This window comes from Ovis canadensis, chromosome 3 (assembly GCF_042477335.2).
Source record: "Ovis canadensis isolate MfBH-ARS-UI-01 breed Bighorn chromosome 3, ARS-UI_OviCan_v2, whole genome shotgun sequence".
In the NCBI taxonomy this organism is placed as follows: Eukaryota; Metazoa; Chordata; class Mammalia; order Artiodactyla; family Bovidae; genus Ovis; species Ovis canadensis.
Window position 1 is genome coordinate 140659975 of NC_091247.1, and position 24433 is coordinate 140684407.

General features: G+C 44.6%; 1 protein-coding gene across 1 annotated transcript; it reads left to right on the forward strand.

The window, feature by feature from the left end:
* The first annotated feature begins 1839 nt into the window (after positions 1 to 1839).
* On the forward strand, positions 1840 to 24180 carry SMAGP (small cell adhesion glycoprotein). Its single transcript, XM_069581950.1, has 5 exons — positions 1840 to 1890; positions 2283 to 2547; positions 3126 to 3197; positions 22133 to 22213; positions 22875 to 24180. Exons 1-5 carry the CDS (start codon positions 1840 to 1842, stop codon positions 23051 to 23053), a joined length of 648 nt encoding a protein of 215 aa, XP_069438051.1. The 3' UTR covers positions 23054 to 24180.
* The last annotated feature ends 253 nt before the right edge of the window (positions 24181 to 24433 follow it).

Below are 24433 nucleotides of genomic sequence, written 5' to 3' on the forward strand. Positions count from 1 at the left end.
TAAAGTGTAAAAGTAATAGCAAATCAGTAGTCAGTTGGACTGGATGGCTTCTGAGAGTCTGTGGTTCTAACAATCTTGAAACATAGTGGAGGGACTTCCTTGGTGGTCCAGTGGTTAAGAAACCGCCTCCTACCGTGGGTTCAATCCCTGGTCTGAGAAGATCCACATGCTTTGAGGCAAGTAAGTCCATGTGCCACAACTACTGAGCCTGTGCCCCACAAGAGAAGTCCTGCAATGAGAAGCCCGCACAGCATAAGGAAGGGGGTAGTCCCCACTTGCTGCAATTAGAGAAAGACCGTGTTAAGCCATGAAGACACAGCACAGCCAAAAATAAATGAATAAAAAAATAAAAATAATTTTTTAAAGTGTTAGGAAAAAAACATAATGGACTATGCCATGGGGGAGACTGACCCAGATACAAGAAAAATCTCAACTTTCCCTGGAATTCATGGTCAGTTTGTCAATAAATGCAAGCAGTTGTCCACCTCTGCAATTTAACCCTTAGGATTTGAGTTTCCTTTTCTATTCTTTTATCTGAGGACTGGCTAGGCTTACCTTTTTATTAACTTACATACATCTTGCCTACGTGTTAACTTTCTTTGCCTTTCTTGGTTGGATTGGTAGTTTTCTCACACATGGCCTTTTTTCTTCCTCACTGACAACTGCTCGTTGTTGAATATATATTTAAATGAATGAATTTAATCAACTTATTTTGTTTTTTTCCTTTTTTTAACCAATAAGTATCTTTAGGAATAAAAGCAACTATCTTTGCTTACTTATTATTTTATTTATTCTTTGCTTCCCCCCCCCCCAAACTTATTTATTTTTAACTGAAGGAAAATTGCTTCACAATATCTTGTTGGCCTCTGCCACCCATCAACATGAATGTCATAGGTATACATGTGTCCCCTCCCTCTTTAACCTCCACCCCACCCATTCCCACCCCTCTAAATTGTTACAGAGTATTCTTTGCCTTTTTCCCCTTACTCTATGCCCCTATTCTCTGAGACTCTGTCTTTCAGTCCTTGTTTCCCAAATGAACAAGTACAATTCCTGTCTCTATCTGATTTATATAAATATTGATTCGCTAAGATAGAGAACTCCTTCCAGGAATAAGAAGCAAGCATAGAAGTCTGTAACACTTAGAGGGAAGATGAGTAACAATAAGAGTTCTAACTAGTAAGTAGGAAGCCAAGATAACATTTACTGAGCACTTACTATTGTGCCAGGTAAGCTTCTAACGCTTTAAATGCATGAACTCGTTCCATCCCCATAGCAATTCTGTGAGACAGGTACTGCTCCAGATGAGAGAAATGAAACAGAACTGTCCAAGATCAAACAGCAGAGCAGGTTCCAGAGCCTGTGTTAACACTAACATTACAGCCTTACTCATCGAGCTCCTCATTAATTAGGAACATTTCCTGCCACAAAGAAGTGAGTCAAGAGGTGACTAAAGTCTGGCATTAATTAGTCTCAAATGGAGGTGTTTCCCAGGTGCTAGAACCACACTGAAACGGCATGATTTTTCAGTCCCCCATTTCAGGGATGAAAGATCAGATTTTAGAGATGTTAACTAATCTGCCCAAAGTCACAAGGCTAAGAAGCAGCGGAGCTAGGACTGTTTGAGTCCAAAGTCCACGAGTCTCTCCACCTCTGCGCTACACCTCTTCAGAAGAATTCGGGCATCGTTCCTCTCTCCATCGCACCCGCATGCTCCCCGGCCCGAGGTGTGCCCACTACGTTAGCTTAGGTTCCAAGCTTCTGCACACAGACCTGTTTACGTAAATGACACGCAAATGCAAGTGAAGTGTAACTTTTTATTTGCTGAAAATTCAAATAATGTCGGTGGCGGGGAAAGCGGATGGTCGCACTAACCCCGGGGCTCATCAGGTCCCGTGCCCTCCCGAGCCTCGAGGCAGGCGGGGGAGGAAGCGGCTCCGGATGGAGAGTAAAGTGACAATCGGAGAAGGAAAAGCAGCCTTTCCTCCCGGGGGAGCAGGAGGCGGCCGGCGGGCAGAGGGAACCTGCAGAGGGCGGTTTCTCTCCTCTTTTCCTGTCCCACCCAGTCGGCCGCCCCCACCCCACCCCCACCCCTACTCCCGCCGGCCTCGGCAGCTAACTCGGCCAGTCCCTGCGCGCTTCCTCAGCTCCGAGTCCCCGGCGGGTCCCCGCGCTGCCTGCGGTGCCCGCCCCCGTCGAGTTGAGAGGGACGCGCGGCGCCCGCCCGTCCCCGCCGCCCGTCCGACTGGTAAGGTGAGCACGCGGGGGAGGGGACTGCGCAGGGCCGGAGGGCCGGGCGCGCCGGACGCCCACACTCGCACCGCAGCCGCCGCGGCCGCGCAGGAACTGAAACCCAGAGCGGCCGAGCTTGGGCCTCGGCTGGAGCCTCCCGTCTTGGCGGCTCGGAACCGGTGACCAGGACGGGCCGCCCTCGGAGCGCAGCGAGCCCTGCCTGGCGCGGTAAAGGGGGCCGGGGCGGGGGCCGCGAGCCCCGACGATCGTGGACGCGACGAGGGCCCCAGGGTGTCCCGGTCTCGGCAGGGCCAGGTGGGGGGCGGGCCCCGGGGCCCGGCTAGCGGGGGTCGGTAGACGCTCGGACGGCGCAGCGGACGACCGAGGGGCCACTGGGAGGCGGCGAGCCGGGCCCCGACAGCCGGCCGTCTCGGACGGGCCGGGGGACGATTGAGGACCCCCTCTCCGGTTCCCCGCTCCTGGCTCCCCCAGCGGGGCCGGGTCCCTGCCCCCGCGCCGCCACCGAGCCTGGGCCGGGGGCCTGCCCTCCCTGCGCTCTCCTGACACCTAGTGGACGGCTCCCCCAACTCGCGGGCTGGGAGAGAGCCGGTGGTAGGGGGGGAACCTATTACCGCGCCTGGGCGAGCCCGGGTCCGTTGCTAATTTGCAGACTCTTACCTAACTTTCTCAGGCCTTGATAAGCCTCCTAGGTAAACGTGGTGGCCCAGTGAAGGGATCTCGGGATAGACGCTCAAAGGGGAAAGGGTGGGTGGGGGGAGGCGAAGGGATTCAGGAAAACCTGGCACCAGATGCTTTCTTAGGATTTCCGGTCGTTTTCAGCCCCAGGCACGGGCCCACCCACCTCATGCTGGGCTCTGTCCCTTTTCCTACAGACCCGCACCTCCCTACCGGTGCCCGATCACCTACCGCGATGACTGGCTTCCCAACCACGCCTCCTCCAGCAGGTAGGTGAGCGCCTCTCCCAGTTCAAGTCCCTCACCCACAGCCCAGTTCCGGAATTCCCTGAGGCCTCAGCCCAGAAGGGAAGACTCTTCCACCACTCTCCACCTGCCTGACACCGCAAAACCCGCGAGGAAGCCGAAGGCAACCTGACTGCACACTTCAGTACAGTTTGAATCTGGAGCTTCATGGACCTGGGCCCATTCCTGGTACCACTTAGAGCTTTGTGACCTTGAGTGAATTATCTACCTTCTTAGCGCCAGTCTCCTCATTTGTAAAATGGGGGAAATAGTACCTTAAGAGATTATCTGTGAGGGTGAAATGAGATAATCCATGCAAAACACTGAACACAGTGTCTGGTGTCTAGTAAGCGCTCAAAAACATGGGTTATTATTACTGGGTGCTTGTAAGAAAAGTCCATCTATTCCTGGGAAGCAGTTTTGCTTGTTTTTTCCCCCCTGGCCCCCAGTTGTGTGGGATTCCCCAAATCTCTGCCATGTGGTGTCTTATTTCCCTCACCAGGAACTGAACCTGGCCCCCTACAGTGGAGGGGCAGATTCTTAACCACAGGGCCGCCTGGGAAGTCCCTCGGCCTGCTTTCTAATTCCACTCTGATGATTCACTCCAGCATCAAAAATCCCTTGTTCCTGGAACTATTGTTAACCCTGTTCCTCAGGCCAGTACCCCCTCTTCTTCTGCTTCACATTGAGAATGGAGTCCCACCTTTCATTTCATAAACAAACTTAGCTGGACAAACTAAGCTTGTTTTCATTGCATGTTAATTAGGATGAGGAAAGAATGAAACCTTGGTTAGTCTGTATACTTTTGTTTTCATATACCGTCTCATCTGTCATTAGGACAGACATTCTCTGCTTTTCTGTTGTGGAAACAAGTGAGTGAGAACCCCAGGGGAAGTTGAAGGTGCTGTCCTGTATGACTGGTGATGAACACAATTCAGATCTTTAGTTTTCTGCTGAGAGATAAGAAAAGGGAGAAACAGGTAGCCAGCTAGATTAGTCAGTACAGGCTTCATGAGTGGGGAAGGGGATTAAGCATTAACGCTTGAAGGATGGGTGAGGTTTATACAGGCCAAGAGGGGTGCAGCAGGGATTCCAGACAAAGGCAGTGCCACCTCTTGTGAGCTGCAGAGCCTATGCTTACCCTGGAGGGTATCCTGAGGGAGAAGACAGAGGCCCTCCAGAGTATACCTGCCTGTAGGGAAGAGAAGTGACGCTTGCCTGGCAGCTAAGGAGTTAGAACTTGGGCAAAAGGAGAACTGTATACATTCCTTTTCTTTTAAGTTGGTGGTAGGATAAACATAATATAAATGTTACCATTTTGATTATTTTTTGGCATGTTGTTCAGTGCTGTTAAGTATTGATTGACATTCAGGTTGCTCTGCAGTTATCACCACCATCCATCTCCAGAACTTTTCACCTTCCCGAACTGAACCTCTGTATCTATTAAATAATAACTCTTCCTTCCACTTTCCCCACAGCCCCTGGCTACCACCATTATACTTTTGATCTGTTTGTATTTGACTAAGTACCTAGTGTAAGTGGAATCATACAAAATGGGTCCTTTTGTGTCTGGCTTATTTCAGTTAGCATAACATTTCCAAGGCACATCCATTTTGTAGCATGTGTCAGAATTTCCTTCCTTTTTAAGGCCAAATAATATTATATACATATATATGTATATAAGTACATCATTTTTTTTATTCATTCATTCATCAGTAGATACTTGGCTTGCTTGCCTGTTGTGAACTGCTGCAGTGAACATGGTTTTACAAATATCTCTTTGAGTCCCTGCTTTCAATTCTTTTGGATTGAATTAGAATTTGGATTGGAGTAGAATTGCAAGAATGTGTGGTAATTCTGTTTAATTTTTTGAAGACCTGTCATACTATTTCCCAGGGTAGCTGTACACTTTACATTCTTAACAGCAATGCATAGGGTTCCAATTTCTCTACATCTCTACAACACTTGTTATTTTTTGATTTTTGATAGTGGCTATCCGAATGGGTATGGATGGGATCTCACTGTGGTTTTGATTTACATTTCCCTGATGGCATCACGGAGTTGATGGACGTGAGTCTGAGTGAACTCCGGGAGATGGTGATGGACAGGGAGGCCTGGCGTGCTGTGATTCATGGGGTCGCAAAGAGTTGGACACGACTGAGCGACTGAACTGAACTGAATGACTAGTGATGTTGAACCTCTTTTCACGTGTTTATTGGCATCTGTATATCTTCTTTGGAGAAATGTCTATTCAAGTCCATGCCCATTTTTTAGTTGTCTGTTTTGATTTGTTGTTGAGTTGTGTATTTACATTTTTGACCCACCAAATGACTTGAGTGGAGTGGTGTTTTAGGACATACCATATAGTCCCCTACCCAGTGGGTCCAAGCAAATGTATTAATAAGTTCCCAGGACAGAAATGGAAAAAAATCCCACAGGGTGAGAGCTTTCACTGGGAAAAATGTGATCATTGAGGGCCTCGAATGTCTCTTCCCCACCTCCCTACCTATCCCCTCTCACATCCCTTTTCCTCAATCTGTAAAGTCCTCCCCAAGGAGGACTTTAAGAGGGTTGAAAGTGAGGGCCACATTGTAACTTTCATGGGCCCTTAGCACGTGTGCTTTTGTGGACCCATTCCTCCATTTGAAAAAGGTAATATATTAAAAATTGTATTTTACAACTGTGTTGCTATAAGGAAGAATATAATATCAATATAATAAAATCACTAGTGGTTATATTTATAATTAATTGATTGATATAGCAATATTACAATGTCCTTGACATAAACATGTATCAATTTTTTCTTCTGATTTTAAAAGAAGTTAAGATCATTAAAAAACATTTTCATGGGCCCCTAGAAGTATTATGGATCCTAGCATGTTGCCTGTTGTACATAGTGCGTAAGTTGCCTTCTTGGAAGGAGAGTGGAGTGGGACTTGGTGTTGTGGGCTCTGCCCACCCCACCAGGTAAAGCCCAATGCCTTGCCACCTAGTCACACTAGGTTGTCCTCACTCTAGATTAGATGCTCAGGGTTTTTCATCATGCTTATTCTTCATCACAATCCTGTGAGCACTTATTAAAATTTTATTTATTTATTTATTTTTGGCTACACTGGGTGCTCATTGCTGTGCACGGGCTTTCTCAGGTTGCAGCAAGTGGGTGCCACTCTTTGTTGCCACGCACAGGCTTCTCTCTGTGATGACTTCTCTTGTTGCAGAGCATGGACTCTAGTGTGAACGGGCTTCATTAACTGTGGCGCACGCACTTAGTAGCCCTGAGGCCTGTGGGATCTTCCCAGACTAGGGATCATTGGCAGGCAGATTCTCAACCACTGGACCATCAGGAAAGTTCTGTGAGAATGTTTCATTCACATTTTAAAGAAGCAAAAACTGAGGTTCAGAGACGTTAAATGTTCAGAGGCTAAACTCTCCCAAGGTTAAGCAACTGATAATGGCAGAGGCAGGATATTGTGCCAAGTCTGATTTATTCTAGAGCCTGTGTTCTTTCCATCATAGTGCACTGCTCTCAGCCACTCCACCCCGTGGCTGAGGCACATGACAAAGAAGGAAGAAAGGAAGCAGAATTCCAGGGCGGGTTCCCATGGAAAGGAGAACTGGGGGAGCCGCCCTGTGCTGGGCAGGGCTAGAACAAATAAGTAGGTTGGCAGACTCAGGTGGCAAAGGATCTGATGTCTCAGTGATAAGAGATTTAGCCCAGGAACAAGGGCCACAAAGAAACCAACCAGTATCTAGGTTAACTATAACAAAAAAAAGAGTAGGTGAGCCAAATAGATCTTGAAGTTCATTTACTGTAGGTTAGGATTTGGGTTAGCCTCAAATCTCAAATCTTATGGTCCTCAGCCCCAGGCCTCCCTTCTTAAAGAAAATCAGTGCTATACTCTTTCCATGTCTAAGAAGGGAAGGATAAAGACACATTCTTATTCCTTTGTTTGGAAGAGGAGACAGGAGAGAAATGGGATGGGAAAAGGAGATCAGGGAAGTAAACCATTCCTTCCACTTAATGCCAGGTTTCCTGAACTTTGTTTATTTCATTGTTGTTTTTTCATTACAAAGCTATTACATCCCCCTCAGGGAATAACCTTCTAGGCTTCTCTGTGTGTATATATATATATATGTGTGTGTGTGTGTGTGTGTGTGTGTGTGTGTGTGTGTGTGCGTATTTATAGTTTTATTTTAACTTACTTTTTCTTTACAAACATGTAATCATATTACACGTACTGCCCTAGCAATTTGCTTTTTTTGTCTAACCGTATACTCTGTTCCAGTAATTGCAGATCTACCACATTCTTTTTAACAACTGTGTACTATTTCCAGAATGAATGGCCTGTCATTTATTTAATCATTCCTCTGCTGATAGACATTCAGATATGTGTCACTCTTGCAAACAGTGCTTCAGTGAACACCCTTTCCATCCTGCAGTCAAGCTCTGAGAACCAAACCCAGCAGACAGTTCAACAAAATGTTCAGGCTGGAGTGAATAGGGATGGTTCCAGACTTTGGAGAGAACCTTGAAGTGAGGAGACAAATTTGTAGCTGGGCCTAGCCAACCGCTGAGTGACGAGGGGCTGGTGGATGAAGCTTGCCGAGCTGCCTCAGTTTTTTGGCTTGTATGTAACGATAACACCAACCCTAGTTATATCACGTTATTGGAGTGGAGATAAAATAGCTTATGTTTTTTGAACTCTAAGTCACAGATATAGATTACCATTGTGATACTTGGGCTTCCCAAGTAGCGCTAGTGGTAAAGAACATGACTGCCCACGCAGGAGACATAAGAGACACGGGTTCAACTCTTGTGTCAGCCCAAAGGCCCCAGCTCATTCACGCGAACATCCTGTGACCTGTAGTCTGAGAAAAATTCTTCTGCATAGAGTTAGGTTCATATTCTTTTTTTTTTTTTTTGGCTACATCACATGACATGTAGAATCTTAGTTCCCTGACAAGGGATCCAACCTCTGCCCCATGCAGTGGAAACTCAAAAGTTTTAACCACTGAACCACCAGGCAAGTCCCTGATTTTTTTTTTAATTGAAATATAATTGATTTACAATGTTGTGTTTGTTTCTGCTGTACAGTAAAGTGAACCAGTTATATACACAAACCTATACCCAGTCTTTTTTAGATTCTTTAAAATTTTTTATGTTTTTAATAGACATTTTATTTTGGAATAATTTTAAGTTTATAGAAAAGTTGAAAAAATAGTACAGTACCCTTTCATTTCAGTTCAGTTCAGTTCAGTCCCTCAGTCGTATCCGACTCTTCGTGACCCCATGAATTGCAGCACGCCAGGTCTCCCTGTCCATCACCAACTTCCGGAGTTCACTCAAACTCACGTCCATCAAGCTGGTGATGCCATCCAGCCATCTCATCCTCTGTCGTCCCTTCTCCTCCTGCTCCCAAACCCTTCCAGCATCTGAGTCTTTTCCAATGAGTCAACTCTTCGCATGAGGTGGCCAAAGTATTGGAGTTTCAGTTTTAGCATCATTCCTTCCAAGAGCACCCAGGACCAATCTCCTTTAGAATGGACTGGTTGGATCTCCTTGCACTAGTCAGTCTAACCACACAGACCACAGCCTTGTCCAACTCAGTGAAACTAAGCCATGCCGTGTGGGACCACCCAAGACGGGTGGGTCATGGTGGAGAGGTCTACAGAATGTGGTCCACTAGAGAACGGAATGGCAAACCACTTCAGTATTCTTGCCTTGAGAACCCCATGAACAGTAGGAAAAGGCAAAATGATAGGATACTGAAAGAGAAACTCCCCAGGTCGGTAGGTGCCCAATATGCTACTGGAGATCAGTGGAGAAATAACTCCAGAAAGAATGAAGGGATGGAGCCAAAACAAAAACAATACCCCACTGGTGATAGAAGCAAGGTCTGATGCTGTAAAGAGCAATATGGCATAGGAACCTGGAATGTTAGGTCTATGAATCAAGGCAAATTGGAAGTGGTCAAACAGGAGATGGCAAGAGTGAACGTCGACATTCTAGGAATCGGCGAACTAAAATGGACTGGAATGGGTGAATTTAACTCAAATGACCATTATATCTACTACTGTGGGCAGGAATCCCTTAGAAGAAATGGAGTAGCCATGGTCAACAAAAGAGTCTAAAATGAAGTACTTGGATGCAGTCTCAAAAATGACAGAATGATCTCTTCGTTTCCAAGGCAAACCATTCAATAATATCACAGTAATCCAAGTCTATGCCCGAACCAGTAACGCTGAAGCAGCTGGAGTTGAATGGTCCTATGAAGACCTCCAAGACCTTTTAGAACTAACACCCAAAAAAGATGTCCTTTTCATTATAGGGGGCTGGAATGCAATAGTAGGAAGTCAAGAAACACCTGGGGTAACAGGCAAATTTGGCCTTGGAATGCGGAATGAAGCAGGGCAAAGACTAATAGAGTTTTACCAAGAGAACGAACTGGTCATAGCAAACACCCTCTTCCAACAACACAGGAGAAGACTCTACACATGGACATCACCAGATGGTCAACACCGAAATCAGATTGATTGTATTCCTTGCAGCCAAAGATGGAGAAGCTCTATACAGTCAGCAAAAACAAGACTGGGAGCTGACTGTGGCTCAGATCATGAACTCCTTATTGCCAAATTCAGACTGAAATTGAAGAAAGTAGGGAAAACCACTAGACCATTCAGGTATGACCTAAATCAAATCCCTTATGATTATACAGTGGAAGTGAGAAATAGATTTAAGGGACTAGATCGGATAGAAGAGTGCCTGATGAACTATGGACGGAGGTACGTGATATTGTACGGGAGACAGGGATCAAAACCATCCCCATGGAAAAGAAATGCAAAAAGCAAAATGGCTGTCTGGGGAGGCCTTACAAATAGCTGTGAAAAGAAGAGAAGCGAAAAGCAAAGGAGAAAAGGAGAGATATAAGCATCTGAATGCAGAGTTCCAAAGACTAGCAAGGAGAGATAAGAAAGCCTTCCTCAGCAATCAATGCAAAGAAACAGAGGAAAACAACAGAATGGGAAAGACTAGAGATCTCTTCAAGAAAATTAGATACCAAGGGAGCATTTCATGCAAAGATGGGCTCAATAAAGGACAGAAACAGCACCCTTTCGTTACCTGAAATGTCATTTGGTTCATTTGACATTAATACAGAGGACCATAGTACATTTGTGAAGACCAAAAAATTAACACTGGCACGATACTGTTAACAAATTACAGATTTCACTGAGATGTCACATTTGAAAATTTGATTTTGAAGATAATTCTGATAAAAGACTTCAAATTTTCAAAAATTCTTAACATTAAGACTGAGAAAAGTCTTGGAGGGTCAGCTAGTTCAGCTACCCTTTCTGAGCCAGGGTTCTCTTTCCTGATGCCCACGAAGCTTCTGTCCCGCTTTGTCCTTCATTCTCTGGGGGAGACACCCATCTCCCGTTAGTTTCTGCCAGTAGTCCTTTTGTACGAGTTGATGTATTCGAAGACAGCACTCAAGTCCTAGTCCTTGCTTCCTGACCAGGTTTTCACTCTGAGCTTTCTCTTGCAAGCTTTCCGCATCTGATGTGGTTTCTCTTGCAAGCTTTCCTTATCTGATATGGTTTCCAAGCCATTTACTGTGTTCCCCACTCAACTCAAAAATACCCAGACTCAACTCAGCAGCCTAGGAGTAGCACAAAGTGGGACTGCCCTGCTGATACCACTATTAGAGGCCATATTTATATTCATGGATCCTCTGGATCGTCAAAAAAGCAAGAGAGTTCCAGAAAAACATCTATTTCTGCTTTATTGACTATGCCAAAGCCTTTGACTGTGTGGATCACAATAAACTGTGGAAAATTCTGAAACAGATGGGAATACCAGACCACCTGACCTGCTTCTTGAGAAACCTATATGCAGGTCAGGAAGCAACAGAACTGAACATGGAACAACAGACTGGTTCCAAATAGGAAAAGGAATACGTCAAGGCTGTATATTGTCACCCTGCTTATTTAACTTATATGCAGAGTACATCATGAGAAACGCTGGACTGGAAGAAACACAAGCTGGAATCAAGGTTGCTGGGAGAAATATCAATAACCTCAGATATGCAGATGACACCACCCTTATTGCAGAAAGTGAAGAAGAACTAAAAAGCCTCTTGATGAAAGTGAAAGAGGAGAGTGAAAAAGTTGGCTTAAAGCTCAACATTCAGAAAACTAAGATCATGGCATCTGGTCCCATCACTTCATGGCAAATAGGTGGGGAAACAGTGGCTGACTTTATTTTTCTGGGCTCCAAAATCACTGCAGATGGTGATTACAGCCATGAAATTAAAAGACGCTTGCTCCTTGGAAGGAAAGTTATGACCAACCTAGACAGCATATTAAAAAAGCAAAGACCTTACTTTGCCAACAAAGGTCCATCTGGTAAAGGCTATGGTTTTTCCAGGAGTCATGTATGTATGTGAGAGATGGACTATAAAGAAAGCTGAGCATAGAAGAATTGATGTTTTTGAACTGTGGTGTTGGAGAAGACTCTTGAGAGTCCCTTGGACTGCAAGGAGTTCCAGCCAGTCCATCCTAAAGGAGATCAGTCCTGGGTGTTCATTGGAGGGACTGATGTTGAAGCTGAAACTCCAGTACTTTGGCCACCTGATGCGAAGAGCTGACGCATTTGAAAAGACCCTGATGCTGGGAAGGACTGAGGGCAGGAGGAGAAGGGGACGGCAGAGGATGAAATGGTTGGATGGCATCACCAACACAATGGACATGGGTTTGGGTGAACTCCGGGAGTTGGTGATGAACAGGGAGGCCTGGCGTGCTGCAATTCATGGGGTCGCAAAGAGTCAGACACGACTGAGCAACTGAACTGAACTGAAAATAAGAGCAAGCTTTAACTATTTTAGGATTATAAAAGTCATTATCATTGTAAGAAACTTGAAAGATAAAGGAAAAGATACAGAAGAAACTAAAAGGCGTCCAAAGTCCTACCACCTCCCTGTCGCTTTCACTGCTGTTTTGAGGTCTGTGCTTCCAGCGTCAGTGAGTTTCTACTGATCCCACTGTAAGTCTTTTATAGATGCTGCCACTAAGCTGTGGCTTCCCCCTCCCCCCCCCTTTATTTGTGAGTAGTTGATTTCCTGGACCCAAGAGCAAGGAGTCTGTTGAATTCTCATCTTGTTAAATCTGGCCCATTTCTCTAGCCATTTTTAATCTCTGTTTATCAACTTATCAGTGGCTCCTTAACTTTGTGTCTTTCACAAATTTGCCAAAACTTCCCTGGGTCTACTGGGTTCTGTATTTACGTGAAGGACACTAAACCCTTCCACACAGCACCAGTAAGGCAGAACACCAAAACCAAAGCTCTTGTAAAGAATTCGATATTTACTTTTTGGGGGGCCATGCTCCCCAGCTTGTGGGCTCTTAATTCCCTGAGCAGAGATTGAACCTGGGCCCTCAGCAGCAACAGCATAGAGCCCTAGCCACTTAACTAGCAAGGAGCTCCCTCATTTATGTATATTTTAAAAATATTTTTGTTTATTTAGCTGTGCTGGGTCTTAGTTGAGGCACGTGGGATCTAGTTCCCTGACCAAGGATCAAACCCAGGCCCCCTGCATTGGGAGCATTGGGTCCCAGCCCCTGGGCCACCAGGGAAGTCCCCCTCACTATTTTTTAAACACTAGCAAAAAAGCTAAGAGCTGTTACCATAAGGGGAAAATGTATTATTGGACTTTGTTATATCTGTCTTGTGATTTAACATTTTTATTTTGAATTACATAAAGGCCTTAATTTGGCCCTGGCATGGTCTGTCATAATAATATCAGTTCAAAAAGAACTGAGGTCAAGTCCCAGCGGAAGAAGCTCTGTTTAGACTGGCATCACTCCATTCCTTGATGGCCAATTACTACCCCACTTAGTCCTTAATAAAGCCAGGCTGTGTTAGTCCACAGAGATATTATAAACACTCCATCATGTGTTCTCGGATGAGATGCTAGCTACTCGGGCAGCACCTTCAACTCCCCTAACCCACCCCCTTCTCATCCTTACTCTTAAGTTGATGACATGACCTTCTATTTTCTGGAGCAAATTAGAGTTCTCAGGCTCCCCTGCCCCCATCTGCATACTACCCGCCTCCATGCCCACGTGCACATTAATCTTGAGTGATCTCTGCTGTCTGCAGCCAGTCCCTCCATCTGTGCACTGGATCCCATCCCTTCAAGGACATGGCTCCAGGTGTCAATTGTCCCCTCTCATCTGAGTCATTCATATCCATACATAAACATACTGTCATTTCTCCCATCCAAAAAGCAAAAACAAAAAATTTGAACTCTCTTCCCCCCTCCAGCTATAGCTCTATCTCCCTGCTCACCTTTGCAAAAATGAAAGAGTTCATATCCCGCTGTCAGCGCCTTTCCTTCCCTGTTTTTCTTTTTTACTGAAGTGTAATTGTTGACTTACACGTTGTGTTAGTTTCCGGTGTACAGCAAAGTGATTCAGTGATTCAGTGATTCAGTAGATACATATATATCTATTCTTTTTCAGGTTCTTTTCCCTTATAGGTTATTAAAAAATACTGAATATAGTTCCCTGTGTTATACAGTAGGTCCTTGTTGGTTAATTATTTTATAGATAGTAGCATGTATATGTTAATCCCAAGTTCCTAATTTCCCCCTTTCCCCTTTGGTGACCATAAATTTGTTTTCTGTGTCTGGGTTTATTTCTGTTTTATAAATAAGTTCATTTATTTTTTTTAGATTCTACATAAGCGATATCATATCATGTTTGTCTGGCTTACTTAGTGTGACAATCTCTAGGTCCACCCATGTTGCTGCACATGGCATTATTTCATTCTTTTTATGGCTGAGTAATATCCCAGAGAGTGTGTGTGTGTGTGTATGTGTGTGTGTGTTTATGGCTGAGTAATATCCCTGTGTGTGTGTGTGTGTGTGTCTTTTTATGGCTGAGTAATATCCCAGAGTGTGTGTGTGTGTGTGTATGTGTGTGTGTTTATGGCTGAGTAATATCCCTGTGTGTGTGTGTGTGTGTGTCTTTTTATGGCTGAGTAATATCCCACTGTGTGTGTGTGTGTGTGTGTCTTTTTATGGCTGAGTAATATCCCACTGTGTGTGTGTGTGTGTGTATCTTTTTATGGCTGAGTAATATTCCTCTGTGTGTGTGTGTGTGTGTCTTTTTATGGCTGAGTAATATCCCACTGTGTGTGTGTGTGTATGTTTATGTATGTGTGCGCACGCGCGATCTTCTTATCCATTCATCTGTCAAGTGACATTTAGGTTGCCTTCTCTTTTTTTCTTGAACGCACCGTAAACCAGGGATTTATACTCAGCACTCCACCAAATGTCTCTTGTCAACGTTACTCATGACCTCTGCATGCAAAACCTGGTAGTCCTCCTACTTGGTCTGTTTGGCTGCTACTCCTCAGCCTCCTAACCCTCCCTGGGCTCAGTCCTTGGTCCTCTTTGTCCATACTTACTCTCTTGGTGATCTCATTCCGTCTCATGTTTGTAAATATGCTGGCTTTTTATTTATTTTTTAAAAACTGTTTCTTTATGGCTGTGCTGGGTCTTTGTTGCTGTGGCGGCTTTTCTCTCGTTGGGCCAAGCGGGCACTACTCTCCGTTGCAGTGCTGGGGCTTCTAACCGCAGTGGCTTCTCTTGCTGCAGAGCATGGGCTCGAGGGTACGCAGGCTTCAGTCGTTGTGACTCCTGGGCTCTGGAGCACAGACTCTGAGTTGTTCTCTGCAGCGTGCAGGATTTTTCCGGGCCAGGGATCGAACTTGTGTCTCCTACATTGGCAGGCAGATTCTTTACTACTAAGCCACCGAGGAAGCCCTGTGCTGACTTTTTAAATCTCCAGTCCAGACCTCTTCCCCAGATTCCAGTTTTTCAATTTATTTATGGTTGTCCTAGGTCTTCGTTGCTTTGCTCGGGCTTTCTCTAGTTGCAGTGAGCGGGCGCTGCTCTTTAGTTGGGCTTCTCATCGTGGTGGTTCCTCTTGTTGCAGAGCACAGGCTGTAGAGCATGGGGTCAGTAGTTGTGGGGTTGTCTCAAGGCATGTAGAATCCTCCCAGACCAGGGATTGAACCCATGTCCTTGCATTGGCAGGTGGACTCCCAGGCACTGGACCACAGGGAAGTCTTAGTTGTTGTTGTTGTTTTTTCGGCGCACCATGCAGCCTGTGGGATCTTGTTTCCCTGACCAGGGATTGACCCTGCACCCTCAGCAGTGAAAACTCTGGACTGCCAGGGAATTCCCCCCTCAACTTCTATAGGTGTTTATTTCACTCAAGTCACCTCCCTGGCCACCCCATTCACAGTCCAACTCCTGATTCCCTTTCCTGCTTTTATTTTCTACATAGCACTAACCAAAGTCTAACGTGGTACAACCTTTACTCCTTTATCTGTTCATGGTCCATCTTCCCCCAGTCAGGATGTAACTTGTATGACAAAATGGGGTTTTTTTTAAATTGCAGTAAAATTAGACACAAGATAAAATTTACCCTTTTAAAGGATACAGTTCAGTGGCACTATGTAGATTCCCATCGTTCTGCAGCCGTCACTGTCATCCATCTCTAGAACTTTCTCGTCATCCCAAACTGAAACTCGGTACCTGTTAAACAGTATCCCCTCATTCTCCTCTCCTCCCAGCTGCTGATAACCACTTTCTGTGCCTATGAATTTGACTATTCTAGGTACCTCAGATAAGTAGAATCATGTGCTGTTTGTCCTTTTGTGACTGGCTTACTTCGGTTAGCATGATATCTTCAACATTCATCCATGTTGTAGCATGTGTCAGAACATCCTTCCTTTTCAATGCTTCATAATATTCTGTTGTGTGTGTGTGTGTGTGTACACGTACACGTGTATGTGTGTGTGTTAGTTGCTCAGTCCTGTCTGACTCTTTGCAACTCCATGGACTGTGGCCCACCAGGCTCCTCTGTCCTTGGAATTCTCCAGGCAAGAGTATGGGAATGGATAGCCATTCTCTTCTCCAGGGGATCTTCCCAAGGCAGAGATCAAACCCAGGTCTCTTGCATTGTAGGCAGATTCTTTACCATTTGAGGCACCAGGGAAGCCCATATATATACACACACATACACACATATATATAGAATTATGCCATCTTTTGTTTATCTGCTCATCTGTTGATAGACATTTGAGTTGTTTCACTCTTTAGTTGTTAATGTGAATAATGCTGCTGTGGGCATTGATGTACAAATGGTAGTCCCAGTTCCTGCCTTCATTTCTTGTGGATAAATACCCAGAAGTGGAATTGCTGGATCATGTGATAATTCGATCATGTGATAATTCTACTTAATTTTTTTAAGGAACTATGAACGCATGAGTTTTTGCCTGTTGTGTTCACTAATCTATAACCAAACCAATCTATAATCAAACAGAGGCTGGTCCAAAGTACACACTCCATAAATACTTGTTGAATTAACTTTTTAATTTCTCATTCTCTGGACAGTCTAAAAAGGCTGTGTGACTTGTCTGACCTAGCTTGCTCCTAGTGGTCTCACACTAACTCTTAATGCCTGTGGTTTCAAGTTCAAGACCCCCAAAGCAGTCCCTTATAACTTGTACTAGAATTTTCGTGGGAATGATATCAGTTTCACCAGTTGTTTATAGAACCCACCCCATTCGGTGGCCCTTCAGGCTTCTGGCCCCTCTATCTTTCTCAGAAGCTCCTGTGTCACCAATAGCTGTCCCATTTACATACTCTCCCAGTGCCCTTGACTGCCACTTCACTGAGTCCCTTTCATATTAGCCTGGGGCTTTTTGCTTCGCTTCCCTTGAGCTCACTTCCCCATGTCGCCAAGGCTCCTGCTACTCTTTTAGTGCAGAAATCATTCACTTTGACAGGAGGCAGAGGCAAAAGAGGCTGAGAGATTTCTAGTCTCTGTTACCTCCAGTCTCTTAGCTTCAGTGCCAGACAGCAGACCTGTCCCGTTTCCTTGTTTTTGCTCCAAATATAACACTTTTAAAATTGTCCTTCCAGTGTCCTTTGCCAGCTGGAGCTGTGTAGAGTTTCCTGACACGGTTCTCTAAGTTTCTGCTATTAGCTTTTATGTGCATTTTTTTAAAGACTCACCTTCTGAAATCACGTTACTGGAAATGGGCTTACAGGAAATACAGAACTGGGACAGAACACTCAAAACTTATGTAACTTTGTAACAAGAACCCTAAAACTACAACAACAATCTGAATTAAAATACTAGCAGTCAAATCTCTGCTAACAGTCGAACCTCGAATCCTTGTCCATCGTAGACCCCTGTGCCCTGGGGAGTGTGCTTCCTCCTAGATTAGAGGTAGGTTCCGGAGAGATGTCACTTCCAAGAAAGACTGTTTTCATCAAAATTAAAAATCTGATGTAGGATCTGCCTTCTTCTAGTGTTTTTTGAATAGAGATAAATTTTCTACAGAGGTAAATTTCGTATAGGGGTCTCCCTTCATCTGATGTGTTGGATAGAAGGAAAATTTTTTTTACCACCTTCGTTTCCATTTATTGCTTCACCAGATGGCTTAATATAAGTGGAAAACAACTGATATCTGCATCCAGGGAAGGTTCAGTTCAGTTCAGTTCAGTTGCTCAGTCGTGTCCGACGCTCTGTGACACCATGAATCGCAGCACGCCAGGCCTCCCTGTCCATCACCAAATCCTGGAGTTCACTCAGACTCATGTCCATCCAGTCGGTGATGCCATCCAGCCATCTTATCCTCTGTCATCCCCTTCTCCTGCCCCCAAACCTTCCCAGCATCAGAGTCTTTTCCAATGAGTCAGCTCTTCGAATGAGGTGGCCAGAGTACTGGAGTTTCAGCTTTAGCATCATTCCTTCCAAAGAAATCCCAGGGCTGATCTCCTTCAGAATGGACTGGTTGGATCTCCTTGCAGTCCAAGGGACTCTCAAGAGTCTTCTCCAACACCACAGTTCAAAAGCATCAATTCTTCGGCGCTCAGCTTTCTTCACAGTCCAACTCTCGCATCCATACATGACCACTGGAAAAACCATAACCTTGACTAGACGGACCTTTGTTGGCAAAGTAGTGTCTCTGCTTTTGAATATGGTATCTAGGTTGGTCATAACTTTTCTTCCAAGGAGTAAGCGTCTTTTAATTTCATGGCTGCAGTCACCATCTGCAGTGATTTTGGAGCCCAAGAAAACAAAAGTCTGACACTGTTTCCCCATCTATTTGCCGTGAAGTGATGGGACCGGATGCCATGATCTTCGTTTTCTTAATGTTGAGCTTTAAGCCAACTTTTTCACTCTCCTCTTTCACTTTCATCAAGAGGCTTTTTAGTTCCTCTTCACTTTCTGCCATAAAGGTGGGGTCATCTGCATATCTGAGGTTATTGATATTTCTCCTGGCAATCTTGATTCCAGCTTGTGTTTCTTCCAGCCCAGCGTTTCTTATGATGTACTCTGCATATAAGTTAAATAAGCAGGGTGACAATATACAGCCTTGACATACTCCTTTACCTATTTGGAACCAGTCTGTTGTTCCATGTCCAGTTCTAACTGTTGCTTCCTAACCTGCATACAGGTTTCTCAAGAGGCAGGTCAGGTGGTCTGGTAATCCCATATATTTCAGAATTTTCCACAGTTTATTGTGATCCACACAGTCAAAGGCTTTGGCATAGTCAATAAAGCAGAAATAGATGTTTTTTCTGGAATTCTCTTGCTTTTTCCATGATCCAGCGGATGTTGGCAATTTGATCTCTGGTTCCTCTGCCTTTTCTAAAACCAGCTTCAACATATGGAAATTCACAGTTCACATATTGCTGAAGCCTGGCTTGGATAATTTTGAGCATTTCTTTACTAGCGTGTGAGATGAGTGCAATTGTGCATAGTTTGAGCATTCTTTGGCATTGCCTTTCTTTGGGATTGGAATGAAAACCGACTTTTCCAGTCCTGTGGCCACTGCTGAGTTTTCCAAATTTGCTGGCATATGGAGTGCAGCACTTTCACAGTATCATCTTTCAGGATTTGAAATAGCTCAACTGGAATGCCATCACCTCCACTAGCTTTGTTCGTAGTGATGCTTTCTAAGGCCCACTTGACTTAACATTTCAGGATGTCTGGCTCTAGGTAAGTGATCACACTATCGTGATTATCTTGGTCGTGAAGATCTTTTTTGTATAGTTCTTCTATGTATTCTTGCCACCACTTCTTAATATCTTCTGCTTCTGTTAGGTCCATACCATTTCTGTCCATTATCAAGCCCATCTTTGCATGAAATGTAACTAACCCTTGCTATCTCTAATTTTCTTGAAGCGATCTCTAGTCTTTCCCATTCTGTTGTTTTCCTCTATTTCTTTGCACTGATTGCTGAGGAAGGCTTTCTTATCTCTCCTTGCTAGTCTTTGGAACTCTGCATTCAGATGCTTATATCTCTCCTTTTCTCCTTTGCTTTTCGCTTCTCTTCTTTTCACAGCTATTTGTAAGGCCTCCCCAGACAGCCATTTTGCTTTTTTGCATTTCTTTTCCATGGGGATGGTCTTGATCCCTGTCTCTTGTACAGTGTCACGAACCTCCGTCCACAGTTCATCAGGCACTCTTATCAGATCTAGCCCCTTAAATCTATTTCTCACTTCCACTATATAATCATAAGGGATTTGATTTAGGTCATACCTGAATGGTCTAGTGGTTTTCCCTGCTTTCTTCAATTTAAGTCTGAATTTGGCATTAGGGAGTTCATGATCTGAGCCACAGTCAGCTCCCAGTCTTGTTTTTGCTGACTGTATAGAGCTTCTCCATCTTTGGCTGCAAGGAATACAATCAATCTGATTTCAGCGTTGACCATCTGGTGATGTCCATGTGTAGAGTCTTCTCCTGTGTTGTTGGAAGAGGGTGTTTGCTATGACCAGTGCGTCCTCTTGGTAAAACTCTATTAGCCTTTACCCTGCTTCATTCCATATTCCAAGGCCAAATTTGCCTGTTACCCCAGGTGTTTCTTGACTTCCTACTTTTGCATTCCAGCCCCCTATAATGAAAAGAACATCTTTTTTGGGTGTTAGTTCTAAAAAGTCTTGGAGGTCTTCATCGAACCGTTCAATTCCAGCTGCTTCAGTGTTACTGGTTCGGGCATAGACTTGGATTACTGTGATATTATTGAATGGTTTGCCTTGGAAACGAAGAGATCATTCTGTCATTTTTGAGACTGCATCCAAGTACTTCATTTCGGATTCTTTTGTTGACCATGATGGCTACTCCATTTCTTCTAGGGAATTCCTGCCCACAGTAGTAGATATAATGGTCATTTGAGTTAAATTCACCCATTCCAGTCCATTTTAGTTCGTTGATTCCTAGAATGTCGACGTTCACTCTTGCCATCTCCTGTTTGACCACTTCGAATTTGCTTTGATTCATGGACCTAGCATTCCAGGTCCCTATGCCATATTGCTCTTTACAGCATCAGACCTTGCTTCTATCACCAGTCACATCCACAGCTGGGGATTGTTTTTGTTTTGGCTCCATCCCTTCATTCTTTCTGGAGTTATTTCTCCACTGATCTCCAGTAGCACATTGGGCACCTACCGACCTGGGGAGTTTCTCTTTCAGTATCCTATCATTTTGCCTTTTCCTACTGTTCATGGGGTTCTCAAGGCAAGAATACTGAAGTGGTTTGCCATTCCCTTCTCCAGTGGACCACATTCTGTCAGACCTCTCCACCATGACCCGCCTGTCTTTGGTGGCCCCACATGGCATGGCTTAGTTTCACTGAGTTAGACAAGGCTGTGGTCCTTGTGATCAGATTGACTAGTTTTCTGTGATTATGGTTTCAGTGTGTCTGCCCTCTAATGCCCTCTCGCAATACCTACCCTCTTAGTTGGGTTTCTCCTACCTTGGACGTGGGGTATCTCCTCACCGCTGCCCCTCCTGACCTTGAACGTGGAGTAGCTCCTCTCGGCCTTCCTGCGCCCACGAAGCCACCGCTCCTTAGATCCAGGGATCAAGCCAATCTCTTAAGTCTCTTGCATTGGCAGGCGAGTTCTTTAGCACTAGCGCCACCTGGGGAGCCCCTACAGTAAAATGCTGACTAGGAGAAAACTGAAGGGCTTCCTGACTTATGGAAAGCCTGGGTAGTGACTTTTTAGAAGTGGGACTTCCAGGCTCTGAAGGACACAGATAGACCAATATAGCAGGAGGAGGTATGGGATATATTTTAGGATAGGAGAGGCCTTATTTCAAAAACTTTCAAATTGCAAGGCCTACTCTGAATGTATAGAAAAGGGTTTTAATGAGGGAAGGAGAAATGTTTCATTATTTTAAAAAAATGTTTACAAAGAGTTTGTAAGAACATTAAAGAAATACATGTGCTGTATAATATAAATATACATACACATATATGCATTCATTATTTGATCTCATTTATATAAAAATGTGTATTCCTAACAATAACATACCCTGTTGAATTACTACATGTCACGACAACCCTATAAAGTAGGTACTGTTATCACCAGTTTGCAAATGCACAGATGGGTTAGGTAATTTTCCAAAAATGACACAGCCTGTGAAAGATAAAGCTCAGATTTGAACCTTGCGGGTATATATACGTATATATGTGTGTGTGTATATTTTTTGCCAGGCAGTGCAATTTATAAAATCTTAGTTCCCTGCCCAGGAATCAGACCTCGGGCCCTCAGCAGTACAAGTGCAGAGTCCTAACCACTGTACCACTAGGAGATTCTAGAGCCCATACTCTTAACTATTATGTTAGACAGAGAGGAATCTATCAAAATGTTCATTGTGGTGGTTTGCTTTCTCCTCTGTTCTCCAGGTTTTTCTATACAGATATCCTATAAGAGTTAAATGATAGAAGTTTGAGTAGGGAAGAAGTGGAGGGTGAAATTGAAGGATAAATATGTTTTAGAACAAAAGAATCCACACTATTTCTTTTTCCACTTTGTTAAATTTTCCAGAAGAACTGATGGCTACCACAATTCTACAGGCCACTGAGGCCCTGTCTCCGGAAGCTGAAGCCAGCACAGCTCTCATTGCAGGTAACAAAGACTCTGAGTCAAATCCAAGGGGCCTTCTGAGCTCAGGGGCCCTCTTGCTTCAAAGACAGCCAAGAAACCAATGTGATGGACTAAGATTCTCCCTATACAGAACAGCACCACAAACTAGAGACTAAATCTATTAATGGGTTCACTTTGGCATGTAAGTTATGTTACACACACATAGAGGCTTCACATCAGAGGCACTGCCAGTAATTGAGAGGTTGGGAGGTAGCCACAAACAGATGCACTGCCTATGGGTGCTGCAGTTGGGTGTGGGGATAGCGATGAGGATGTGTGTGGTTTGTTGAGTGGTGAGAAAGAGGATGGGAGGGATCAGAAACCCCTACAGGAGGCGATGGGTTTAAAAACTCTTCCTGTTGGGATAAGCGATTTCCTGTTTCCCTCCTTCCTATTTCCATCATAATCATCAGGAACGAGTTGAGCAGTTCATTTTGACAGAAATCAAGTCCTTAAGCCCAAGGAGACTCTGGATATCATATACTGAGGAAGTTGGGCTTGGTGGGAGAATATGGACTTGGACACTAGTTTAACAGCATGAGGATCCTCATTAAGAGTGAGGGAATCGTCTAAAGCAGGGGACCCGGTTGAGTTACTGAGACGCCCCAATCCTGAAACATGCATTTTCCCTCTCCTTTCCAAGTTGTTATCACCGTGGTCTTCCTCACCCTGCTCTCAGTCGTGATCTTGATCTTCTTTTACCTGTACAAGAACAAAGGCAGCTACGTCACCTACGAACCCGCAGATGGCGAGCCCGGTGCCGTTGTCCTGATGGAGAATGATTCAGCCAAGGGCAGGGAAAAGGAAGAATATTTCATCTAATGGTTCCCAGGCCCCAAGGAGCTTATCCAGGTTCCAGTGCTATCACACTATTTATTAGGTGAAAGTTTTACCTGAAACTGGTGAGAACCATCGATTGATATGGGTAGACCTGAGCTCCTTCCAGGACACAGACCTAACTGCCAGCATCACCGACACCATGGACCGAGGACACGAAGAAAGCTGCTCACGTCTCTAACCAGCCTGTCACACAGCTTCTGACTGATGAGTGAGATGGAGCTGGACTGGGCAACACTGGAGTATATACCCAGTCATCTTCACTTTTTTCACAGGTTGAAGGGAAGAGGAGTTGGGGGTCACTGGATGCTCCTGTCCCTTACCTGGTCACCTAGTGACAACCCAAGTGGAAGCAGTATCCTTAGTTCTTCCCAGAGGCGGGAGACCACAAGGAAAGGCCAGGCCAGGAAACTGTGGAGACCTCCCTCCTGATGAACATGCCACATCCCTAAATCTGAGCCCTTCCTTTCCTTAGCCCCCAACAATCCAGACATATGCTATTTTTATTGGAATTAAAATCATTTACTGATACAGAAATCCGATTCTCATGTGCAAAAAATCACCATCTTTACACTGTGACTTATCTTTGCTGAGACTTTTTTGACAGGTTGCTGCTGTTGTTGTTCAGTCTCTCAGGCCTGTCCGACTCTGTGACCCCATGAACTGCAGCATGCCAGGCTTCCCTGTCCTCTATCACCCAGAGTTTGCACAAGTTCATGTCCATTTTTTGCTTACTCAACTCTTACCTGTGTTCTCTCCCAAGCAAAGGGGGCCCCAGGGAAGTTTCAGAAGTTCCCAGAACAATCTCAGAGGTTTGCAACAGAGGTGGTCCTGGGAAATTTGTCCTGGAAGAGGGTCATTAGAAATAGACCCTGGGAGATGAGTTGTCTAGCCTCCATCCTGGCAAGGGCCAGTATGTCCCTGATCCATTCTGTGTACACACAGAGGGAACCAGGAACAACCTGTGACTTTTCCCACCAGTGCCCTTTCTATCTCATTTCATCCATCTCAAAATGAGGCATATTTAAAAGGTACAGTGTTTTGGTAGAAATCATTAACTCTCCATGCATTGTTTACTTTGGAATTAAACTAAACCTCCTTCAAGGTCTTAACTATATGGTCTTCATTTTTCAAGCTCAAGTCCACCCAAGGTAAGACCCAAGAGTTGAGAAATTCATCTTAGCAACTTATATTCCAGTTTTCAGCATTTCTCCAAACAGAATTTTGGAAAAACCGAAGATCACCCTCAACTTACAGCTTAACAGTTGTCAAACTTAATGGCTGGAGGAGACTCCTCCAAATGAGGAGACTCAGTTGTTCCCTTATTTCTAAGTTTATGTTCTGAATTCCTCTGGCCTAATAGGC